A 26,491-nucleotide genomic window follows, 5' to 3' on the forward strand; every position below is an offset into this window, starting at 1 on the left:
CTTTATATATATATATATATATATATATATATATATATATATAGTTGAAGACCAATGGGATCATCCTGCAGTATATACATATATATATATATATCTTGCCCAGTGATTTGCAGATTCTTAATAAACACAAAAGGGCATGAAACTAGAAATGAAGTTTGATTCAATGAAATGATTACAGAATGTGTACATGGGAGTTGGGATTCTCTCTCTATATATATACATGTAATAATGTTCATGTAAGCTTCCAAAGTGATAGTAAGCCTCTTGCATCACCAACAAAAAGCTGTCCTCCTGGGCTTGTACGGATTGTCTCAACTTGTTGTCTTGAATAGATTCTACCCCTTTCACTAAACCTATAATCAATTAAGATACATATGATTAGTAAAAGAATCAATAGACCAAAAATTAAGGATTTTTCTTGAATCAATAGATATATACTCACGAGGGCAGGTCATATAAGCGAACGGAGCTGTCTTTGCACGCGCATACCAAAATTGGCTTATCTTCTGCATCGAGTATGCCATGAAATTGAAGCATTTCCTGATCAAGATTTTAATTAATAAATAAACTCCATCTTCAAATTAGTTAGAGAGATTAATGGCTTACTTCATCTACATTGTGTTGGTAGATTTCTTCTATGTTCCCATTTTCAGTTGCAGCCCATGCCTGATATATATAATTAACAGTTAATTAATTGAACATACAAAACTTGATTAAACATGAAGCAATAAATTAAGTGAAGAAACCTTGATGTTTTTATCCAAAGAACCGGACAACAGATAATTATCCCAGCATAGAACCGTTGTCACGTCTCCCGTATGCCCTTTTAAAACGTGCATACACTCGAGAGATTTAGGATCCCATACCTGAATTCAACATATATATACACCCAAATTAATATTAATTAAAAAGGAAATATATATTATAACATAATAAGGAATGTTATGTATATACCCTTATAGTATGGTCTGCAGAACCAGAAAAGAGCTTATGAGCTCCAACGACCAGAGAAAGTACTGCGCCAGTGTGACCCTTTAACGCTACAGCAACTTGGGAGAAACTGGTTTCAGAAGTTGATTTCCATGCTAAAATGGTGCCATCCTGCATGCATATATATATATATATATATATATGTATAACAATTAAGTGGTAATTGATCACAACATGATTATTAATTATTTGATATATATTATATATATGTATAGATTTACCTGAATGGCAGCAAATAGGAGGTCATTGTAGGTTGTAATTGCATTAACCTTTCCACCGGTTCGTTCAAGGATCACTTGAGATTGTGTCTTGAGGTTCCAACCCTATATACCACAGGTAGAAGTACATACAATTAGTATATATGATCAGTGAGGAGCTTAATTAATTACATATATACATTAAGAAAATATATATGTATATATATATACCTTAATATTACCATCTGTGAGCCCAGCAAAAATCCATGAATCTTCGTTAACCAAAGTCTCACACTCCATACCCAAGTCAACAACAGTCCCACACTGCATGTACAGCACAAATTAATAAAGGATGGTGTTGATATGAAAATAGGTCGTAGCTAGTAACAATAATTAAGAATATATATATATATATATATGATACAAACCTTTCCAGTGCTGTAATCCCAAATCCGTAAGGATTTGTCCTTGCTACTACAATACAAGTTGTCAGAACCAGATGGCAAAGCAATCCCTGTGATGGCCTGAATACACACAATATTATTAGTTAATATATATATATATGTATATGTATATATATATATATATGTATATAAGGAATTAATGCAGAAATTCAGTGGAAGAAACCTTAGAGTGGCCTTCCAATTTGGCCACCAATGAGAGCTCCTTTCCATGGAACCATGAATGCAATTGATCTTCAGTCCCCTTCCCACAAATACTATAATTTTGATGATGAGTCTGCTTGCACGTCGACTTCTGAGTCTTCTTTCCGATATTATCTTGAGTTTGAGTGATTATCGCATTTGAGTTGTTGTTCATCTTTTGCTCCTTTATGGTGGGATTCTTCCAAGAATATTTGGATTTGTTGTTGGAGTGTAAAAATCTGCATGGGTTTCGATTACATCTTCCTTCCAACCAATACTTGCATACCACCATGTTCTTCTTCACTTGATTCATATTCATATTTTCTTTTCCAAGGCTTTTGAAAACCGATGGTCTTGGTGACAATCTTGTTGCTGCTTTCACTCCCATTCTAAATCATATATACAACGAATACATACAATTAGTTGAGTTCCATGCCTAATTAATTAAACAAGACAGATATGATTGATTTCCATTCATAAATCATGTATAGATTCAACTCAAAAATACCCAGAATTGAAATATTCTTTTACGTTGGATTGAAAACACAGATTAATAGGATCAGTTGTTCAACCAGGTCTCAGAAAGATGGCCACAGAAACCTGTTGGATGGATGCAGAAATCCAGTCATCCCATTTCAATATATACCATCAACAACCCCATCACTGCTATCTATATATATATATATATATATAAACACAGAAAACCCTGGTCCAATATACATATATATATATATATATATATATGAATGACTACAACGCGTTAACTATAGATATAACAAATTAAGTTCGATATTAATACTGGAGATCTTGAAAACTAAACTGTAGAAATGTGGAAAGATTCAAACCTGACGATCAAGAAAAGCAGATGTGCTTGATAACGAAAGGAAATCGAAGTTGATGATATGGCTTTTTTGATGGTTTGGAAGAAGCTGGTTGATGGGTGTGTTTATATATAGGTGTTGTCCGTCGCTTATTTGATGGGTAACGGTCACTGATAATCATAATCTATTGATCATCGTATCTCAACTTAAATTAAAGGATACTGTGATATATATATGTATATATATGTGTGTGTGTATATTAAGTTGTAGAATATGCCGTTTTAGATTGCCTAAAGATCCAAATGCAATCTTCTATTTACAATCAATTATAGATTTTGTTTCCATCACATTGTTTTTAATTATATACTGTAATTTATGACAATCCACTTTCAAGATCATACCTATATATATTGGAAATTATTTATGAAAATTAAATTATATTTGTTTAAATAATAAAACTATTTATTCAAAATAAATAAATCAATTTTAAAAACTTCTAGCAATTTTATTCATTTTGTGTTTTCCTAAAATAAATTTTTTAAAAGTTGATTTCAAAAATTAAAAATCCTGCAAGTGTTTTTCCAAGATATAAAGTCGTCCTCTTTAATGTAATTTGGTTTACTAAGCAACTCAATCCATTTATATATTTTTTGATTGTTTCTTAATATAAAACATTAATTATAATTAATGTATTTTAATTACTTTATATAAATATCTAAACTATAAATGAATTCTCATTATTTTTATAAATATTTCAATTGATTAGGTTCTATATATAGTTTGTAACAATTGCATGAGTTTTATTGGAAACCTCCTCTATATATTATAAAATAAAAATAACTTCTTTTTTGTAAACGGCATATATTTTATAAAAAACTAGCAAGAATTTATAAAGACAGATTACATATAAGAAATAGCAAGTAAATAGTTCTGTAACCAACCCATCCAATTAATGTTAAATTTACTACTCATATTTTGTTACCCAGGAGAACGAATGAGTCACACCTATCCCACAACACTACTTTCTTAAACTTACGAAGCCTAAAAATAATCCCATTTCCAAAAGACCAAATAACCCATATAAAGTCCTTACCGCCTCTAAATAAACCGACTCCGCTTTTTTCAGCCATAAAGATAATAACCACCCAATCCAATCGATATTGGAATTAAACTCGGGAATATCCAAATCCTGCCATCGGCCAATTTGCTTCCAAATTAATATCCCGTGCCACTTGACAAGAAAAGAACAAATGGCTCATCAATTCAATCTCCACATCGTAAACCGAACATAAGAAGAAATGCACATCAATTCATCTTTGATCAAGATTGTCTCGACTTGATAGTAACATATAAATAATTTAAAAGTTTAATAAGAATTAGAAAACTAGTTGTTGGTAGCAGAATATAAAATTCGGTAAAAATGAAAATTAATCATTAAAAAGGAAATCTAATATTTATTTTTTAATAAAAGCAACATAAAATATAATCATTATAATGATATATATATATATATATATATAATGATTGAATATACTAAACTCTTTTAGTCAGGGGTGTTCATTTAGACCGTGAAATTGTACAAACTGTCCACATCGTACCACAAAATGTGGTTTAAAATTTTCACGTTGCGGTTTGAATTTTTACCAAACTGCATTATATGATGAATTTTTTTTTTGTTGATTAACCTGGATATCCAACCCGCTATGATGAGATTTATTGTTTTGAGTTTTCAAATCGCACCGCACCATATATTTTATATATATATTTTTTAATTTTATATACAATATATATGTGTGTATATATAATTGTTAATTTATTATTTATGTAATGATTTTTAATTTTATGTTTTGCACTTTGAATTTGATCAATGAGAATTAACAATGTTAATAAGTTAACTTTAAGGCCCATATGACCATACCAACACGTCCAACTCACACTTCCAATTTAGTTTGAAGTTTACTTTTTTTACTTCAATTTTTAATTTATGCGCAATATGTATTTGAGAATCTAATTTATTAGAACTCTTTACTTTTTGGGCAATGGTCGCTTTATCGTGATTTTATAATATATTTATAAATTTATAATTATTGGATTGTAGACATAACCGACCAATCCAATTTGGATGTTAAATTTTTAAATCTGATCCGATTCAATTACAATTTAATATCCAATTATGATCTGTTTGTTAAACTGGATCAGCCGATGGTAGAGATGGCCAAATGGGCCCGGCCCGGCCCGGGACCGGAACCGACAAAGGACCGGCCCGGGACCGGGACCGGTAAGGACCGGTTATGGGACCGAAAACCGGGACCGATTGAGGTTTTTGGTAGTTTCGTGGGACCGGGACCGGTTATGGGACCGACTAAGGACCGGCCCGGCCCGACCCGAAAATTCAATTAATTTTATAAATAAATGTATTTTTAAATAATTTTATAATGTATTTTTATAAGAAAACGTAATTTTAATTATATTAAAACGCATTTTTAAAGTGTATTTGAGTGACCCAATTGTAAATTTTATAATGTATWAAAAATATATATCATTAAAAAAATAAAATAAAAAATCTTATTTTTTTAATGAAGGACCGGTTGGGACCGGGACCGGCGGCCCATAACCGGTTATAAAGTACCTATACCGGTCCTATCATTTTCGACCGGGACTGGTTACGCCGGAACCGGTTATGACCGGTTGTGAGAATGGTGAGGACCGATTGGGACCGGCCTGGGACCGGTTTTTGGCCATCTCTAGCCCATGGTATCGTTGGATCCATTTAGGTCACAAGATCGGGCCCAGCCCAGTCCAGCCCATGGAGGTGTGAGAGGTGGCGGGAAACCCTTCAACGCCTGTGCTTATTTTCCCGCCAATATACCTGCATACACTTCACAGATCCATCTTCCACACTACCACCCAATCATCCATTACTCTTTGCAAAAAATTATACCTTACTCAACCAAAATGGATTCATTCGGCGGCGTATACTTCACCGACGAGAAAGCAGCCAAGGTCGAGAATATCTTCTTGGAGTTCCTTAAGAGGTACCACCAGAGGGTTTTTGTTTTTTCTAGGTCCCAAATCAATTGATACACTTTTCATTGTTGTTTGACAAATTTTGTTTCTTAATTTTTGTGATTACAGCTTTAGATTAGATGCGAATTCTAGAGAACCTTTCTACGAATCGGAAATCGAAGCAATGAGACCGAATGAGTCTAACACCATGTTTATCGATTTCTCTCATGTTATGCGGTTCAACGATGTTCTGCAGAAAGCCATTTCTGATGAATATCTGAGGTCAACTTTCTAACCTTTTTTCTGATTATAGTCCACAAGAATTTGTTTTTTTTACATATAGTATACTGAAATTGGGGAATTGTATGATACAACTTTTAGGTTTGAGTCGTACCTGAAGAACGCCTGTAAGCGATTCGTGATGGGACAGAAACCTACTTTCATAACTGACGACAACCCTAATAAGGATATAAATATCGCATTTTACAACCTACCTATCATAAAAAGGTATCCACATGTTTTTTGGTTGTTAAATTCACTATTTCTGGTACCCTTTTCTTTCCAGATTTCAAATTTTTTATATGGGTGTGTTACAGATTGAGGGAACTGAGCACATCTGAGATAGGTAGACTAGTATCAGTAACAGGAGTGGTGACTCGTACAAGCGAAGTTAGGCCAGAACTCCTTCAGGGAACTTTCAAGTGCTTGGAGTGTGCAACTATCATTAAAAATGTTGAGCAACAGTATAAATACACCGAGGTTAGGTTTGATGTTTATAATATGGTTGGACAAATTCAATTTTCAAGTTTCATTTATCCTATCTGCAAAATTGTGCTTTTTTGTGCTTACTGCTTGCATTGGTTTTTTGTACCTAGCCCATGATATGCATGAATGCTATGTGCTCAAGGAAAGGAAGATGGACACTTCTCCGGCAAGAAAGCAAATTTGCAGATTGGCAGAGAGTCAGGATGCAAGAAACATCAAAGGAAATACCTGCAGGATCTCTTCCTAGATCATTAGATGTCATTCTTCGCCATGACATTGTTGAACAGGCTAGGGCCGGTGACACGTATGCAATTATACTTTAAACAGCACTACATGATGGTCACCATTGTTCATACCAAGAAGTAAAATTTGTTGTTTTTCCTTTGCAGGGTTATCTTTACAGGCACTGTGGTTGTCATACCGGACATTTTGGCATTGGCATCTCCGGGGGAGAGAGCTGAATGCCGTAGAGAAGGTGGTCAACGTAATGGCAGTGGCACTGCCCAAGAAGGTGTTAAAGGTCTTCGGGCATTGGGAGTTAGAGACCTTTCTTATCGCCTTGCCTTTATTGCCAATTCAGTACAGGTTTTCAGTTTAACTCTACTTACTTTTTCTTTGATATTTTTCACAGTTTCCCACCATTTCCCACCATTTCTTTCGTCAATCCCACATGCTAGAGGACATATATATATATATATATATATATGTATATATAAATATTGTTATTTTGTTTTGTCTGTATTAAGACCATATTACATTTTATTGGGTTATAACTGTGATCCTTTATTCAGATTTGTGATGGCAGAAGGGACTCTGACATACGAAATAGGAAGAGGGATGCTGAGGATGATGACAATCCACAGTTCTCGGTTGGTGTTCTATCACCTCGTTGCTTTAATAAGCGTATTATATGAGAAATGGAGTAATAGTTTTTTGACAACCTTTTCTACATCGGTTAGGAATTATAATTAGTAGTCATTTATATGTCCTTGGTAATAGGCTACTAATTACTTCCATTATTGTTTTAAGTTGATTTGGGGGTTATTGGGCCAGTCTATTACATTGGGTTTAGGTCGTTACATTTCTTCAGTTGTGTGGTGCACTTCTGAAATTGTTTCTGTTCCTTATTCTGGTTTGCGTTTAATAAATTTAGAAGGCAGTTACTTTTCTTTAGAATTACATGTTTCATTTTTAATGAAACACACTTATTCTATGTTTCTTATATGATTGTAGTCAGAGGAGTTGGCCGAGGTTAAACAAATGAGAAATACACCCGACTTCTTCAACAAGCTTGTTGACAGTATTTGTCCTACTGTTTTTGGTCATCAAGACATCAAACGAGCAATCCTGCTTATGCTTTTGGGTGGAGTCCATAAGTTTACTCATGAAGGAATCAATCTTCGTGGAGACATCAATGTTTGCATTGTTGGGGATCCCAGTTGTGCTAAATCTCAATTTCTCAAGTATGCCTCCTTTACAACTTCTTATATCCAACACCTGCATATACAAAGAGCTAGGTTTCACATTTCTTCTTCTTTAGGTACACAACAGGCTTAGTTCCAAGATCTGTTTACACATCCGGGAAATCTTCATCTGCTGCTGGATTGACGGCCACTGTTGCAAAAGAACCAGAAACTGGAGAGTTTTGTATTGAGGTACCCTTCTATTAGTCTAGCAAAACATAATATCTATTAGTAGTTGATATTTCTACTTCTGTAGTTGCAAATATCGATGTGGTTCAAAGAAGGGAAATGTGCAGAAATTTGTCTCATTACTCATGATTTATATGTTTATGACTTATGATTTGGTGGTTACTCAATGCTGCTTTTATGAAAGGGTTGGTTGATCTTGAATTGATTAACTGGGTTTTTTTTCATCTATATTTAAAATAGTTTCTTTTAATCAGAAAATAAAGTAACTTGTCATGAAATTCTCAGCTGCATTACACTTTTATTAACTCTTCTAATTTCCATGGCACATTGAGGAGCCATTTTTAATATCTTGATGCAATTCTATCACTAATAGAAGTGATCTACTTATTCTAGCAGTAGGAATCTATGTAACTAAAATCACCAAGTTCAGGCTGACTACTTGTTAGATTACTTGATAAAATTCTAGGAATGAATTCATAAAGCAGTGGATCTTGCTACCATTTTATGCACAGGTTGGTGCAAAGGATCATTCATTTTCCTGCAACTGATGGATCTACTAGAATTATGGTTTATCACAAAACCACAAACCTGAAAAATACAACCATCTCCAATCATGTCTTCCATAAACATTGCTTAGAATTAAAAGGATTCTGATTGAAGGCATTGAATAGTTTATTGATATTGAAGCACATTGTGATAGGAAGTCTAGTAGTGTATTCGGTGCCTGCTATTTGAAGTTTGGAAATCAATTTCATAAACTAAATGCTGAAATTGAATGAGAGGAATCACAGGTTTAAATGAGGGAGCAAATCTTTTTGATGTTTCTTTGTTTGCTGCAATTCTCTGATGGTTTTTTATTGTTGAAATGACCAACAAGCTTATGTTTCCTGTTTGCTGCAATTTTTTTGATGATTTTTTTGTTGAACTTTGTAGAATTTTTTTGGACACTATTCGTAAAGATCCGGATGTATTAAGAGGGTTGTTTTTATGTTCTCAGGCTGGTGCACTAATGCTTGCAGACAATGGCATATGTTGTATTGATGAATTTGACAAAATGGATGTAAGAGATCAGGTAATTATCTAACCTTTAGAACCTCGAATGTTACTCTTTGGTTACCAGAATGTACCACCATCTGATATTAAATCAACTTAAAAGGTTGCAATACATGAAGCCATGGAACAACAAACAATTAGTATAACAAAAGCAGGAATACAAGCAACATTGAATGCAAGAACATCAATTTTGGCTGCTGCCAATCCAACTGGAGGCCGTTATGATAAGTCTAAACCATTGAAGGTGAGAAATTTAGCTTGTGTACATCTTTAATGATCAGTTATCTTCCTTACGAAATCGGATACATTAACAGAACTTGAAATAATTTGCAGTACAACGTTGCTCTTCCTCCAGCCATCCTTTCAAGGTTTGACTTGGTATATGTGATGATTGATGACCCTGATGATACCACGGATTACCATATTGCCTCTCACATTGTGAGGGTGCATCAGAAACGCGAAGAGGCAGTTGCGCCCACATTCAGCACTGCACAATTGAAGCGTTACATTGCAATTGCCAAATCTAAAAAGCCAAAGGTTCAATTTTGTTTCTGTGCTTGCCTATTTTTCTAATGTTGATGCTGCATTGCCCAATTACATCATCATCTGACAGAATCTGAATAAAAATGCAGCTAACTGCAGAGGCGAGACAAATATTGGTGGATTCTTATGTTGCTCTGCGTAGAGGTGATACAGCTCCAGGTAGTAGAGTGGCATATCGCATGACAGTGAGGCAGTTGGAGGCACTAATCCGACTGTCAGAGGCAATTGCCCGATGTCATCTGGATGATGAGGTGGCAAAAAGAACCTTGTTCACATTTTGGTGTTGAAGATTTGCATGATGAATTTTGACTAAATTGTGTGCTGTATGTATTTCAGGTTCACCCAAGACATGTTCGTGTAGCAACAAGACTCCTAAAAACTTCAGTAATCAGGCATGTTTCGAATGTTGATAGTTGGTTGCAAAATTAGTTTGTAGTCTTGGTTCTAATTATGTATAGGAACCTAACGTGCAGTGTGGAGTCGACTGAGATTGATTTGACTGAATTTCAAGAAGAGAATCAAGAAGATGGTGAGATAGGTGGAAATGGGGAAGCTCAGCCAAGTGGTGCAGCAGATGCAGATGCAGACGTAAATAATGGGGGGAATCCAGGTTGGTAATTGGAGTTTTGTTTTTGTTTTTGTTTAGTATAATGTGAGATATGAGGATCGAGAGTGATTTTGTGCAGAAAATGGTGATGGAGGAGGGAAGAAACTTGTGATAACAGACGAGTACTTTCAGCGGGTGACTCAGGCGCTTGTGATGCGTCTTAGACAGCATGAGGAAAGTGTTGCACGAGAAGGTACATTTGCATGATATATAAATATACAGGTATAATAATAATAATGAAATGAATGAATGAATTAAGAGTTGGGTTGATAATTGATTAATGAAGGGAGTGGACTGGCTGGAATGAGGCAAAGGGATTTGATACAGTGGTACGTGGGTCAGCAGAATGAGAAGAACAACTACAACTCAATGGAAGAGGCAAAGGCTGAAGTGACCAAGATCAAAGCCATCATAGAGGTATAAATAACTTAATAAACTCTACTCTACTCTACTCTACTCTACTCTACTCTACTCTTGTGTGTGTGTGTGCGTGCGTATATATAATGATATTGGTTTGAATGGGAATGGTGCAGAGTTTGGTAAGAAGGGAGGGGCATTTAATCGTAGTGGACGAAGAGGAGGCAGGAGCAGCAGCAGCAGATGGGGATGATGGAAATGGGAGACGATCTTCTCGAAACAACAGGATTCTTGCAGTGGCACCTAACTATGTTATTGAATAAGGCATCTGAATCTGAATCTGAATTTGAATTTGAATTGGAATAGTAGTTGGGTCCATTGTAAAGTTTGTGTTGCTGCTGTTACTACTACTAACTACCGAGGAGAGGAGAGGAGAGGAGAGGAGAGGAGTTGTAACTTTGAATTTTCCATTTCATATATGGTGTGTGTACTTGTCTTCATATATTAATTATTTATAGCAGGTCTGAATCAGTTATAAAATCATGTGAAAACTATAAACTTGGTGGCTGAGTATTTCATTGCCAACATTCATTTCAATTGCAATGAATGATGAGTTTTTCATTCACCCCAACTTAAATAAATATCTCACATTAAACTGCATAAAAACCAAGGATTGAACATGTTGGGTCATGGGTTTTAGTATCTCTGTTTATTTTTTTAAATTACTCAATGTTAATGAAAATTAATATAATATTATTAGAATGAAATGATTTAAGAATTTTTGTATAACCATTTAAATACTTCATTTTGTATAAGCATTTAAATACTTCATAGTTCTACTTCTACATTTGTTTTATGGGCCTTTAAACCCATCTTCAATATGCAACTTATAAGCTTCAATTCAAAATAACAAAAGGTGTATGATCAATTCTAAAAGTCTTACAAATATAAAACTTATAAAAAGCATAAAACTTGAAGTTATGTTTTTTAAATGTTAAAAAGATTATAAAAGTAAATTAAAAAAATATCTTTAATTAAGAGATATATAATATATTTGAAAAATCACGTTCAATTTGCAGGGTTTTCAAAATATTAAGGCTAACCCTGGCTAAATGCATACTCCTGTCACAAATCCTAGATATGTCACTACTGAGACATTAAAAGTCACCACCATCACTACCTAAACCTAATTGTCGAAGATTCTTAATCATTAAAATAACATCATAAGATTCTTGGTAAACTTCTCTTCCTTGGTAAGTACTAACAAGGTAAGAATCATCACACACACTCACATACTGTGTAAAATTTTCAATTCTTGCCATTTCTTTAGTTGGGTTAGATTCTCGGTGCTTGTCGTTAAGCACTTACACGGTTAGCGTTTGGTAAACGACCCCCCTTAACATCCTGAAAACCTAGATATATTTCAGTACCGAGACTTGACCTCATAAAAACCATTAAGTAGACCTAACAATAACCTCAAGAATATAAATAAGATAGTTTTTGATAAGTCATCAGATATGTGAGAGTTTCTTATAAGACGCAAGTTTCGAGTTAGAAATAATTTAAATTTAAAAATTACTCAATATCTCATGAAAACTTTAATAATCATGAATACTATAATTGGTTAATCTAATCAAAATGTTGTTTTCCCTTAAAAAATGTATTGACTAAAACAAGGGTTTGATGTTTGACTTTTATGGTAATTTGATGATGACATAACAAACGACAATTAAAGTGTAGGTGTTTGATTGTTTATTTAAAGCTGATATAAGACGCAGGAAACAACATTTAAAGTTATGAGTTTAGTTGCTTCATCCCCCACATAGATATATATAGAGAGAGGGGTTCAAACAAGAACCCTTGTGATTTATGAGAATGCGAGAACAACCCAATAACCTCATATTGTGATAAAAAATAAAATTAAAAGATTTTTAAAATTAAAATTGAAATTTAAAAAGATTCAAAAAATATTAAAATTAAAACGGTAATAATGGAAATGATATCATCAAATATTTTAACACAATTACACGATAATCATCTGAGTTGGTGTAATCATGTGATATGAGTGTGATAATCATGTGATATGAGTGTGATAATCACCGTTATACATCACTTGGGTTATTGTTTTGGTTGATAAGTTAAATTTTTGGTGTAATAATGTGATATGGGTGTGATAATCATGTGATATGTGTGTGATAATCACCGTTATACATCACTTGGGTTATCGTTTTAGTTGATAAGTTAAATCATGTGATATGGATGTGATATGGAGAAGAAACATGAACGACATGGAGAAGAAGAAAACTAACAAGAGTAAAACGTGGAAACGTGATAGGATAATTATGATTAATTAAAATAAAATAAAAATTATAAAAATTACTTAATTACATTACTACCCTTATTAAATTATTTATATATAATAAAAGTTAATTTATTCATTAAAAAAGTTTGAGGTTATTAGGTTATTCTCGCGTTCTCGTAAATCACAGAGGTTCTCGTTTGAACCTCCACCTATATATATATATTTTCATATGCATACCAATTAATAATTGAGTAAAGTTATAACACATTTTTTTTACAATTACTATTTTAATTGCATTAATAACATACTGATGCAGTGTAGATTTATGGAGGGATCGGAAAACGTAGAACGCTTTTGGGTTGAGAATTACAATTCGTAAAACTCGATAAACTAAGAAAAAAACTGTTAAAACTCACAAAGGAGAAGAAATTGTATTGATAATAATGTGTATAACAATAAAAACAATGAATCATATCTATAGCTAAACTAATTAAGATAATTATGGAAACTAAATTAATCCTAATTCTTAATTAACTAGGAAACTATTTAAAATGATAAAAAAAAAAGATAACTAAATAATAATCCTAATCTAATTTAGAAAACAAATAACTAATACTTTTAATTTTTAAGAAACAAAATAATTAAATAAAGAAATAAACGCAATCTGTCCGGGACTGTTAGAAAACTCGCGTGCGGCCAGGTACGTGACCCAAGTCCCGTGGGAAATTGCGTAGGCCACTGTTAACGAGTTCTCGATGTAGTATTTCGGGCCTATTTCGAGTTCATTTCCTTCTTCTCCAAAGATCAAAGAAAAGCATCATGAACTGCCGACCTCTCTGTGTCACATAATATGCCCCACAAATGGAGTTTTTGTTAAATTTGTTAAAATAGCAACCATTATGATTTTTTTTTTCATTTTTATTTCACGTAGATTCTTTAATATAACTCATTAAGAATAAAATATTAACCAAACAAGCTTATATTTCTTGATTGATATGTTGATTAATCAAAAGAGAATAATACAGATAAAATACAATTATTATGATGGAAGAGTTTTAAATGAAATGGTAAATTAAACTACACGAGGGGTTTTCACGAAACAATCGTTTAGTCTTTAAAGTAGAAGGCATGTAAACAATAATCTCATCCTCAAATCATACCTTTAAGTGAGAAATACTCGATCTGTTTTCTTTTTTGGTTTGATAAAGTACATTACTTTGGGAAGTTATCTGAGCTTGAAAGACAATGTGATTGAAAAATCTACTAAAGACATCCAAGCACGTTCATCGACTTGTGGGATTTTTTTTGAAAAATCATAATAAATTTGTGTAATTTATACTGCTTATCAATTGATTAGTTTGAATTATATTTTATCAATTGTGATTTGTGAACGAAACGAGCAAGTTCAAAAATAATTGTTAAAAAATTGAACGGTGGCAAGTTTTTACGAAATAACTCCAACAGAGAAGAAAAAAGGAGTTAACAACCATTAAAAACCTACTCTCTAAGTGTTTATAACATTCTAAAATGCATTTAGAGAAAACATGAGTGGTTATTAATAACTTTTTGATCATATTCCGTACATTTTAATTACTTATAAAATTCAAAACAGACAAAAAAGTTGTTGATGGATCAACACAACTAGTTTTGACACATTCTAAAAAACTAACCCCTTTTGAGCTCTTACCTAATTAGAAACGGAAATATGACCCATATGAACACCCAATCCTAGTGGTTCATGGATTTTCCGCCTTAGCACATAATGGGGCAAAAGACGGGGGTTTGATTTCTATATCCGTTGTGGGTATAGGACAGGTTCAGGTATGATATTACCCACCCCGCCTTTACTATGATCCATATATATAGAGGGTCTTCATTTGAGAACCTTCTAATTTATGCATAATAATAGTATGTATACGATGTGATGATAACATTCACACACACTTAGTTGGTGTACATTGTGATACATTTAGTTCACGGTGTGATAGCATCACAATATGCACATATACCTAACAGTATAAGCAATATTGTTTTAATATGCTTACAATATGATTTTAATATGTTTATTATTTGAAACCTTATTATACTAGTTTATTCATACTAAACACATAACCTGGTAGTTAGAGTGAGGTTTGGATAAATATAAGAGGTGAGAAAAAGAAGGAGAGGTTATAATTGAGAGAGATTATGTGATATATATATATATATATATATATATGACTTTCCTAAAAAATGGTTTGATAGAGTTATAATTAATTATTTAATTACTAAATTCACCTTCTTTGTTTAATTAATAGATCAAATTAATTAAGGCAAATTAGTAGACTAGAATAGATCTCACCGATTTAAATTTTTGGAATTCTCAAATGATTAAGCACACGCATATGCATAGGAGCGGCTCATGTTAGAACCATAAAAGAACTTGTACATTCATTGATGCATATACACTAGTGATTTGATTTTTATTGTGTATGCATAAATGCATATACTTACATAGTAGATATGTATCGATGAATATATTCATTGACATAATACATATTTTGATGGTATATATATGCATCGATGAATACGCAACTCCGGTTCTCAAGTGTTTTTTGTTGTTCTGACATGAACTTGATCCTATATAGTGGGTGGTTGAAATAAAAAAGTTGAATATCATGAGGATGTAAGAAGGGTAGTTAAAGGAAAGTTCATATGTGAATCAATGTAAAAATCCATTTGAATATGCATATGTGAACCTACATGAAAAATTTGTAACGTCGGTTCACATGTGCATTTTCAAATAGATTTTTCAATGAACTCACATAGGAACCTTCATTTCTTACATTCTCATAATATTTAACCTTATTATCTGAATCGAACCAACCCATATATAGATATAGGGGACGTTTCATTTACAAACCATCTAATTTTAACAAATTGTTATATTAGGAAACAATAGAGATATTTATGGTTAATTTTCATCGTTCATTAATTATGATTGAAATATATATGAAAGAGATAAGGTTCGTTCATTATGATTATGACTTAAGATTAGAAAACAAAATGAAATCAAATTTTTATTAGAGTAAATGAACGTCTAAGATTGATTTGTATGATTTATTAAAATTGGATAATTTGTAAATGAAACGTCTCATATATTCTACATCATTGTTGTTTAGTTATGGGAATTCCTCCCCCACCTTCTGAATGTATCTGGGATTAAATACTAAGGGGCTGTTTACCAAACGCTTACCTGAGTAATCGCTTATGGTAAAGAACAAAAATTTTATCCGGTAAGAACGAGACAAAGACCAAGAGTCTTACCCGGTAAGTGGGGGCGATGACTCTTACCATGGTAAGCGCTTACCGGGTAAATTGTTGCATACGATGTCGTTTTGGTGCACTAAAATCTTACTCTGTAAATTTTACCAGTAAACACTTACGGAATAAGTGTTTGGTAAACGGTCCGTAAGAGAAATAAAAATGAGGGTTTCAGTCTTGAACCCAACATTCTTGACTTGTAGATCTTGCCACCTATACTCCCTTCTTATCCATTCAGACACCTTAAATGGCTCCTTAGGGCCAATACTAAGAATGTGATATTACGACCTCTACTTTTATAATAAATAAATTAATAATTGAAAAACATTATACATTACAACAATATATGATCTAGTCGGATTCTTTTTTTATGAACAAAAGTCGATCGAAAATCTGTTTGTTCTGATTAACTTTTTCAATCCGTCGCTATCTATATCTGTAATCAATTTAAAAAGAGATTAATATTAATCAAAGTGTTTAAAAAAAATAAAGCAATAATTAAAAAAAGATTTGGAAGGTGAAGATAACATATACTCGATTAGGGTTGGTCATGCGGTTGGTGGAGAAGATCATGTGGATTGTTGAGGTGTCTTTTTCATACCAACATCATGGACCCAATCGATTACGCCCTTCACAACATTAACCACAATTACTCTTTCTATTAATTAGTTATTTAATAATTATAATCCCTTCTCTCTACTCTACTCTACTCTTCTATGTTACTAATTATACTCTATTTTATTTTTAATAGAAAAAGAGTGAATTACAATTTAGCGACCTTCCACCACCATTACGCCACCCTCATCTTTAACCATTTCAACCACAAATCAAAAAACAAAAACCATATCAAAACCCTAATCAAACACATATCCAATCACAAACACAAATATAACACTCCACGACCATTAAGAACATATAGATATATAACATATGTGTGCAAAACTTATGTAAAATCATAATCGAGCTTCCATATTAGAAACAACACCATACGTAAATCGAGATTTAGGGATTCAAAAACCAAAATTTAATTTGGTTCCTGTTTACCGAGAATGAGAGGGAAACGGTGGTATCGATGTTCTATAGGACAAAGACGGAGCTCAGATACTCTCTGAAAGCTGTGTTCGCCATCATAGTTAAGTAACATAAATCCAAATTCAGGCTTTAGGTGCACAGTGTGGGGTGTATAAGGACCCTTCGCTGGCAAAGATAGGTTCAACATAGGGATATTTGGCTTTTTCGAATCCTTTAGAACTTTCTTCAAGAGAACTTTGTTTCATGTTCGTTACTCGGAGTTGGTCCATCATTAGGATCAGAAGGTTTTCTTCTTCCACCTTGCTTCAATGTTGGCTTTGTAGGTACAACAACAAATTTGGACATCTTCTTGATCAGCTCGCTGAGGATGTCTTCAATTATTGGCTTGTGCCTTGACTTTGAGTGCTGAATGGCCTAGCGGATTTCCGGCCTTTCGTTGTAGCCATATTGTCCAAGGTAAGGATACTCGACGACAACGTCAAGGTTGTCTCTGATGATGAGCATGGAGATAATCATTCCACCATCTTTCTTATGACCACTGATTCTGACAGTAGAGACACGACGGGGACTAATTCTTTTATTTAGGCGATCTTCACTCCATCTCTTGTCTCGGTCTTTCAACTTAATTGCTTTTTGACGTTCAAATTCTGCAATTGAGAGCAATTTAGCTTAGGCCTTGACAACGTTCACCATCTTTTTAGACTTTTTCTTTAGAAGAACTTGAGAGACAAAAGACTTGGCCAGCTTGAGGTTGTCCTCAGTTTGTTGTCGTTGAATTTGGAGTTCTTCCTCGGTCTTGAGTGCTTCGAGTCTTTCAGCTTCAGTAAAGAAGTCGAACTCACCACAACTAGAGGTACGAAGAGGAATTTTTACTCTAGTTTGGTCAAGTGACTCCTTAAGTTGAGTCATTTGTAGGTCGCTAGGAACACTAGAAGTTGGGTTTTTAGGTACCCACTCAACTAGACGACCACAGGTGGTAGAAGGAATAGTAGAAGAGATTTGAGAGAGAGAAGTGATGACAACAAACTTGGAGGGTTCAACATATCCTTTAGGATTGATAGGCTTGAAGAGAACTTTCAGGTTTCCTTCTTCTGCAACACCTTTGTTTTTAGAGGAGGTGTCCTGGTTCTTTGTAGATGTCTTTTTCTCTTTCTCCTTCTTCTTCTCCCCATCGGATGAAGATTCCCCGAAAGAGACTCCTTTCTGAGTAGTAGCTGGTTTGGTGTAGTATTGAATAGTGAAGTCGTCGTCATCGTCGTCATCATCATCATCATCATCATCATCATCACCAAAATCTTTTCCAGCATCAGGAAAGGAAGGAGGATCATCAACTTCATAGTCATCATTATCATCTTCATCTTCATCTTCCTTATCACCAGTATTAGCTGCAGAGGTGACAAGAAGGTCTTCATCTTGAGCATCAGCTTTGACAGCATCATCATTTTCCTCAACTTCAGCAGCAACTTCAGCTTCACGGGAAGGGATGGCATCTACAACTTCAATAGCAACTTCATTTACTTCAGCTCTTACATCTTGAGCATCATCATCAGGTGGTGTTGTAGGGACAACAGCATCAACAACTAAGTCTTTCCCCCTCTTTGTCATCAACATAATAAGAGGTGAGATCATCAAGACTTTTAGCAATTATATCCAATCATTGTTCAAGCTCGGCTAGAGACTGAGTTTAAAGAATATCAAGTTCGAGCACTTGATCCAGTGATAGGCGATCATTAGCTGTGAAGGAGGGTGCAAGAACTGGCATCAGATGTTGAAGAAGTTTCAGTATCTGCTGCATCAGCTCACCATGCCTGGTAAGTTGAGCTTGCACTTCATCGGCTTTGCTGTTGAGAGCAGAGATGGCCTCAGCGTTGGTGCGGACATCGTCTTGCACTGCAGATAGAAATTCTTTCACATCATTGACTTCAGCTTTGACAGCTGAGAGGTCAGAAGAAAGGTCATCCCGGAGAGGCATGTCTTTATGGACTTGGTCCATTTTGATCAAGACAGTCTCTACAGCTGGGAGAATCATCTTGACATCATCAGCCATGTTGTATTCCTCTTCCATGGCTGTCGGTTCTTCATCGAAAGGACCTGAAAAAGAAGAAGTTTGAGCATAAGATAGCTCGGGGTTAGAAGAAATAAAGGGGTAGGTTGGTAGAGTACCTGAGGAGTCATCGACATCATCTAAAGAATTGATGTTGGTTCTCTCCTGGTTGCCTTCAAGAGGATAAGCTTTTATTGACTGAGGTATCTCGAGAGGAGCGACCTCAGGTCCTGTGGTGATTGCTTCATCATCAATCATGTGTCAAAACCAAAGAAGGAGGAGAAGAGAAGATGGCTGAGAGTGGTGGAAGTGGGTGTTCCCCAATGGCTATGCTGATATTCACACCTTCAGTGATTTGGGTCACTGAGGCGGTTGGGAGAGGAGCCACGTGTATGACAGTGAATGGAGAAATCACTGAAGAGCTAAGAGGGGTTATAAAAGAAGTTGCCTTGGGGGTAAGTCTTGTTTCAATGACTGAAACCTTTTGAGAGGTAACAGCCAGGGATGTGGGTATTCCCTTTTTGGCTTCCTTGGACCTCGATGGTTTTGAGAGGAGGATCTTTTGTATAAGAGAGTAGTGGTGGTTGGGATAGACTGAGGGGGGTTTTCCTTAGTCTTGACTACCAGAGCAAGGGAAGAAGTAAATACATGCACAGTTGTAGAAGATGAAAAAGTACTGCAATGAAATGAGAAAGTACTACAATGTGTCTTGCACGCGGTATCCATAAGAGAGAGAAGTGCAACATCTTCAGGTTTAGACTTATGATCCAAGATTCTGGACTCAAGCCTATAGATAGCCAGGTTTCCTTCTCTGGGGTATTTGTTGCTAAAGATCTTAGCAAACACCATACACAGGAATCTGGTGTAAGGTACCACCTTTTCTCTTTGACGCTTGTTCAGCTTCAACATCATGTCATCAAAGATAATGCCAGCAAAGTTGGTTGGTCTCTGGATGGAAACGCCAATGTTCAATGCAACTCTGGACGCTTGGTCTCGTCCACTAGTTTTGCCTCCCATACACTGAATGAAACAGGAAAACAAATGTTGCCATTTCGCTGACATGCGGTTCTTCTCAAAATTTTAGAACGATTTGAGGGGATCGTTGGAGTCCTTCTTTGTTGGTCAGGCGTAGCCAATATCATCTAGACAGGAGATGATGTCTTCAGTGGAAGGTTCACTGGCATAAGGACCCTCTGAAAGCTGGTGAACGGTTCTTAGTGTGGCTACACCAAAACTGACTGTCATCTTGTTAAAGGCGAAAGATATTTTCTCCACCGATTTACTAGTCTTTACAGTTTCTTTCTTAACTTCAGCAGTAAGTCAGAACTGCTGGAGTCTTTCACCATGACAGTTTCATGGGTGAGAGCAAAGAAAATAGGAGAATTCTTGAGGAATCTAGCAGCGTCCTCAAAATGTGGTTTATTGGCGATAATGTCTAGAAATGCCACATGGTTGTTAGAATTGAAAGACACTTCGTCAATAGTGAAGTTTATGTTTTTGGCAGACATTTCTGTGATATATAAGATAAAACAAAAGACAACAAGTTTCTTAGAAATCCAAGATAGAAGTTTAAACTCCAAGTTTTGAATCGATAAAACATCTTTTGAAAAATCCACAATAAGATTTAGAGTTTTTGAAGAAGAATAAGTGTATAGAAACTTTAGATTATAACCAAGTATAAGAATGTGTTAATAATCTGTATGTTAGTTGTTTAAGAGAACAAGTTCTTAATTAACATAACAAGAGTTTCTTAGAAGAAGAACATATCAAAATAAGAAAGGAAGGGTTATCAACCTGTGATTTTTAGAAGAAGAAGGTTGAAGATTTTTTAGCCTTATTTGAGTTCTTGCTTGCAAAAGTCTTAGAAACAGAGGTTCAACAATAATCTTTTGTAAGCGTAAGGAAAAATGAGAGAAGAGGTCTCATATTTATAGGTAGGAGGAGAGATAAATGTAAAGAGGATAGAGGAAAATACAACTTAAAAGTTGTGCAATAATGAAAAAGTTAGCACGTCCTCATTCACGATTGAATGGAATTACGAGGGGTCGCGTGTGTCAAAACGCTATGCGCGTCTCAAAAAAATCGTATCATTAAAACCAAATGACATCAGAAGACGTTTCATTTTCCATTTCCTTTTAACAAAAAAGTTTAAGTCTAAAAAGTTCAATGATAAGAAGAATCACTGAAGGAATTTTAACTTTTAAAACATTTATCACTGATTAAGAAAAGGTTTAGTGATGGTTTTTGTTTTATGATAAGATAAGTATATCTTAGACAGATACACTTGCTTAAGAGTTCAGTGATTGAAGGAATACTAAAACACTCTTTTAAAATAGTTTGATCACTGAATATGGAAAGATTCGGTGATAATTTCAAATTTTGAAGAGAGGAATAAGTATACATACCTTAGAGAGAGAAGATATATTTACTTAAGAGTTTAGTGATAGAATAAGAACATTGAATCGTTTCACTTATTGAGTAATTCTTATAGCTGAAGGAGTTAATCCTCAGCGTTCAACATTCCAAGTACACTGATCGAGATGTTAAATCTTGTCTCATCAAGAGGCTTTGCAAAAAGGTCAGCGAGTTGGTACTCAGTTGGAATAGAGTGAAGTTCAATATTACCATTCATAACATGATCTTTGATAAAATGATATCTGATCTCAATATGTTTGGTCTTAGAGTGAAGAATAGGATTGTTTGCAATAGCAATGGAAATGGTGCTATCGCAATAGATAGGGATCTTGGAAAGCTGTAGATCATGGTCGTTGAGCTGGTTTTTCATCCAAAGGACTTGGGCACAGCAACTTCCAGCAACAACATATTCAGCTTCAGCAGTTGATGTGGACATTGAATTTTGCTTTTTACTTGTCCAGCTAACCAACTTTCCACCTAGAAGCTGACAGCCTCTAGTGGTGTTTTTCTTATCAATTTTGTATCCTGCAAAATCACAATCCGAGTAACCTATTAGGTCAAAACCTGAACCCTTGGGATACCAAAGACCCTAGTTAGGAGTTCCCTGTAGATATCTGAATATGCCTTTTACTGCAATCAAATGAGATTCCTTAGGTTCAGATTGATATCGTGCATAGAGACAGGTAGAGTACATGATATCTAGACGACTTGCTGTGAGATACAACAAAGAGCCAATCATTCCTCTATAAACAGTAATGTTCATAGGCTTTCAGTTTGGATCCTTGTTCAGTGAGAGAGGATGAGCCATCGAAGTCTTCATAGATGAGCTGTTGAACAAATTAAACTTTTTCAGCATATCTCTGACATACTTACTTTGGCTGATAAAGATACCTTTATCTGATTGCTTGATCTAGAGACCTAGAAAGTAGGTTAGTTCCCCCATCATACTCATCTGATATTCTTTCTTCATGTGATCAGCGAACCGAAAACACAAAGAGGGATTAGTGGAACAAAAACTAATATCATCGACATAAATTTGGACTAGAATGATGTGACCTTTAACTTTCCTTAGAAATAAGGTCTGGTCAATCTTTCCACGGACAAATTTCTCAGAGATGAGAAATGAGGAGAGAGTATCATACCAGACACGAGGGGCCTATTTTAACCCGTAAAGAGCTTTATCCAATCTATAGACATGATACTTAGGGTCAAGAAACCCTGGAGGTTGTTCAACATAAACTTCCTCTTGGAGTTTTCCATTAAGGAAAGCACTTGTTACATCCATTTGAAACACTTTAAAGTCTCTATGGACAACAAAGGCTAGAAAGAGTCGAATAACTTCTAGTCTAGCCACTGTTGTGAAGGTTTCGTCATAATCGATTCCTTCTTCTTGTCTATAACCCTGATCAACAAGGCGAGCCTTATTACGGGTTACAACACCCTGTTCATCTAACTTATTGCGATAAACCCATTTTGTGCCTATCACAGTTTTGTTAGATGGATGTGGGACAAGGTACCAGACTTTGTTCCTATCAAACTCAAAGAGTTCCTCTTGCATGGCAATGACCCAACTAGGGTCTGAGATAGCCTCATTGATTTTCTTGGGTTCAACTAGAGTTGACAAAGAGACATATATTACCTAGACTACGGCGTGTCTGAATACTTGCACTTGGATCACCAAGAATTTGATGAATTGGATGGTCTTTCGTCCATCGCTGAGCTGGCAGAGGATTATCATCTAAGCATTGATGTTCAGGTAGAGAAGATGAGGCTTCAGCTACAAATTGTTCAGCAACCGATTGAATTGCTAAAGGAGCCCCAGAGAGATATTCAATGACTGATAGGTACATGTTCATTTTTTCTCACTTTCATGCATGCTATGTTTGAGGGGTCATTTGACAAGATGTCAGTGTTATCAGGATGGACAACACAAAAATACACAAATTTAGTATATGTATTGTGAAGGTACCTTTTTACTCAGTTCAATCATATAATGCCAATACATACTAGCATCATCGTACTTGGTTGGTTCGGTTATGATATGTTCACCCCAACATATGTTGGTTGGGTAGTTGAGATCTCATTTACGTTCAGATGTTTATGTTGATTAGATGTCGTTTTATTTTTATAGGTACGATATTTGGAACTATATTATAACAAACCCGCACCAAAAGGAGCTGCCCAAGAATATGGAACGAGCTAAAGGAACTAGAACCGAACAAAGAATACTACCAAAAAACGAAAACTCTGGAACGAAATCTAGCCGTGACCCGAACAACAATGAGAAGAAAGAGTTAACCGTCAAAACCTTGGCCCCTGCACCAATCTGACCAAGAGAGTCCAAAACCTTTTGCATGCTTGGAGACCCAATTGAATGATAGAAGTTGTAGATAAAAACAATGATCGATTTGTTGATTATCGACCACTTTAAGAGTCTGATTCTTTCTATTGTTCGGTTTCTGCAACCTCAAAATGCAACGGAAATAGAAGTCAGCAAGTATACACCTTGAACTATTATTGCTTTGTTAACAAGTAAAAGATATAAGTACCAAATATCGTTCCTATAAAGAAGGCTTGTAAAGTTCTTCAAAAGTTCAGTGTTTAGAAACTAATTTCAGATGGCAAATTCGAGGAAATATTTATAATAAATGAGTGAGTGAGTTATCAACTAGAAAATCAGTCGTAAAAAGAAGTACATGGTGTAAAGGTTTGTTAAGACACAAAACAGTTGATCCAGTAAAAAGATGTGTTAATCCTCTCTCTCAATGATTTGATGATAATCCCTTTTACCCATCGAAGTATTATGTTTCTGTCTATTCAGTTCCAATGATCGTCACTGAGTTTGTTTAGTGATCGCTGAAACATTTATTGTAATCCTACAGCGACAGTTATACTTCAAGAAGACAAAACTCACACCCAAGAGCCTTCAACAAAAGTCAAAGACTGAAACTGAAGATTAATGACCAGTGCGTTCGTGATCTGAAACGGTGTTTAGTGATTACAACCTGGTCAACATATATGTGAAGACTGCATAAGGCTCAGTGAATGCTAAAGAGACCTCTAACGTTATTCCAACATTCAGCGATCAAATGAAGCTTGCCATGCACAATTATTTTTTGTCTTGTCTTTCCACACACAAAGGACAAATTCATACCCTACTTTCAAAGCACAGAAACATGTACATCTGTGTGTATCCTAATTTCAAATCACATGAAACTCACATATGTTTTGTCTAGGTATATCTGATTTTTTTGAATGCTACATTACATATACAAGTTATATATACTTTCTATGTATCAGAACTGATTATTGAATGCTAATTGCATCTAATATGATCACATGTCATTGAGTTGGTCAAAGTTATATTGAAAAAAGTCAAACTTGACTTATCAAATCACTTATATCCTCGCCAAGTGGGTATGTTGAAAACATTTGTTTTCTAATAATCAATTAAAAAAAAGGTATTTTTTTTTATTTCCGTATTTGAAAAAAACTATACATTATTTATAGAAATGGAACTCAATCCTATTTCAATCCTACAAACAAATCACACCAACGATTCAAAATCCTTCCAATTTCAAATCTTTACACGGAATTGAAATCCCTCAAAACCATTCCGTCAAACCAACCGCCTCATTATAGCTCCATCCAAATTTGAAAATAATTTTAAAATTCTATGATTATGTTGAAAATTGGAGCAAAAGAACTCCACACTAGACTTTTTGATGGGCTTGTTATATGATGTAACTGAGATCGATGTCGTTTTCTTCACCCACCACCATGGTCAAGTTCTTCAAGAAGCAACCCCGAACGAAAATGGAGATGGATTCCTCAACAAACAACGTACTTATGGGGTTTCAAGGAATTCTAAAATGGAGTATGAGAAAAAGAGAGAACGAAAAATATGCCAAGGGTCTCCTAGGAGGTCAAAGATTCAAACCTCACCAAAGGTGAAGAGGGTGTGTGAGTTTATTTATTCTATTTTCCGTACATAAATATTATATACTTAAAAAAAGAGAGGCCAAGGGACTTGGCACCGGTGAAGGGCAAGGGTAGGGTTGTGGGGTGGGTTCAGAGGTTCGATGTATGTGTGTGTATACTTATATCTATTGGGAAAGGTTCATTTGAGAAGTAAATAAGTGATCCTAGCTCTCTATCTGGTCAATATTTGCGGCTTTGACCGTAAAGCACCAGATAGTTCTTCGCATGGGTATGCGGAAGATAGAGGGGTAGTTTCGTAACCTTTAAAAGCGGCAAATGAGTTCATATATAAACCCATATGATACGCATATGAACTCTTTGTCTATATGTGAACCCGTTAATAAGTTCACATGTGGACTATTTAATTGATTCGTATATAAACCCACAGGTTAATATATGAATAAGTTAATTAGTTCATATGTGAGCCACACGAGTTCATTTGTGAACTAGTTAAATACTTCATATGTGAATCACAAGAGTTTATATGTGAATTATACGGGTTCATATGTGAATCATACGAGTTCACATTTGAAAATATAACTCATATGTGAATATATGAACCCATTTTGTGTCTATTTGTAAAAGTTACGAAACTACCCTCTCTATTTTTCGCATAGCCGCAACTTTTTAACAGTCAAAGCTGTAATTATTGACCAGTCAAATTCGATATTGACCGATGAAGGGCTAGGATCACATATTTACTTCTCAATGATTTACCACTTCTCAAAATAACCTTTGACTATATATATATATATATATATATATATATATATATATAT

General features: G+C 34.7%; 2 protein-coding genes across 2 annotated transcripts; one reads left to right on the forward strand and one right to left on the reverse strand.

Annotated features, from left to right (window-relative positions):
• Positions 1-232: 232 nt before the first annotated feature.
• LOC112506198 (zinc finger CCCH domain-containing protein 59-like) lies at positions 233-2,006 on the reverse strand. The gene is made up of 7 exons (XM_025110218.1): positions 1,815-2,006; positions 1,616-1,711; positions 1,419-1,511; positions 1,212-1,313; positions 607-666; positions 443-540; positions 233-353 (listed from the first exon to the last, which is right to left on the reverse strand). Exons 1-7 carry the CDS (start codon positions 2,004-2,006, stop codon positions 233-235), a joined length of 762 nt encoding a protein of 253 aa, XP_024965986.1.
• Positions 2,007-5,607: 3,601 nt separating this feature from the next.
• Positions 5,608-11,103, forward strand: LOC112508008 (DNA replication licensing factor MCM6). Its single transcript, XM_025112786.1, has 18 exons — positions 5,608-5,687; positions 5,788-5,940; positions 6,040-6,165; positions 6,255-6,417; positions 6,534-6,727; positions 6,813-7,008; positions 7,215-7,292; positions 7,657-7,886; positions 7,964-8,078; positions 9,073-9,147; positions 9,232-9,372; positions 9,462-9,665; positions 9,761-9,922; positions 10,008-10,063; positions 10,145-10,281; positions 10,358-10,471; positions 10,565-10,695; positions 10,812-11,103. The coding sequence occupies exons 1-18, from the start codon at positions 5,608-5,610 to the stop codon at positions 10,956-10,958; spliced, it is 2,502 nt and encodes an 833-aa protein (XP_024968554.1). The 3' UTR covers positions 10,959-11,103.
• Positions 11,104-26,491: the final 15,388 nt, after the last annotated feature.

This window comes from Cynara cardunculus (assembly GCF_001531365.2).
Source record: "Cynara cardunculus var. scolymus isolate 2C chromosome LG 2, CcrdV1, whole genome shotgun sequence".
In the NCBI taxonomy this organism is placed as follows: domain Eukaryota; kingdom Viridiplantae; phylum Streptophyta; class Magnoliopsida; order Asterales; family Asteraceae; genus Cynara; species Cynara cardunculus.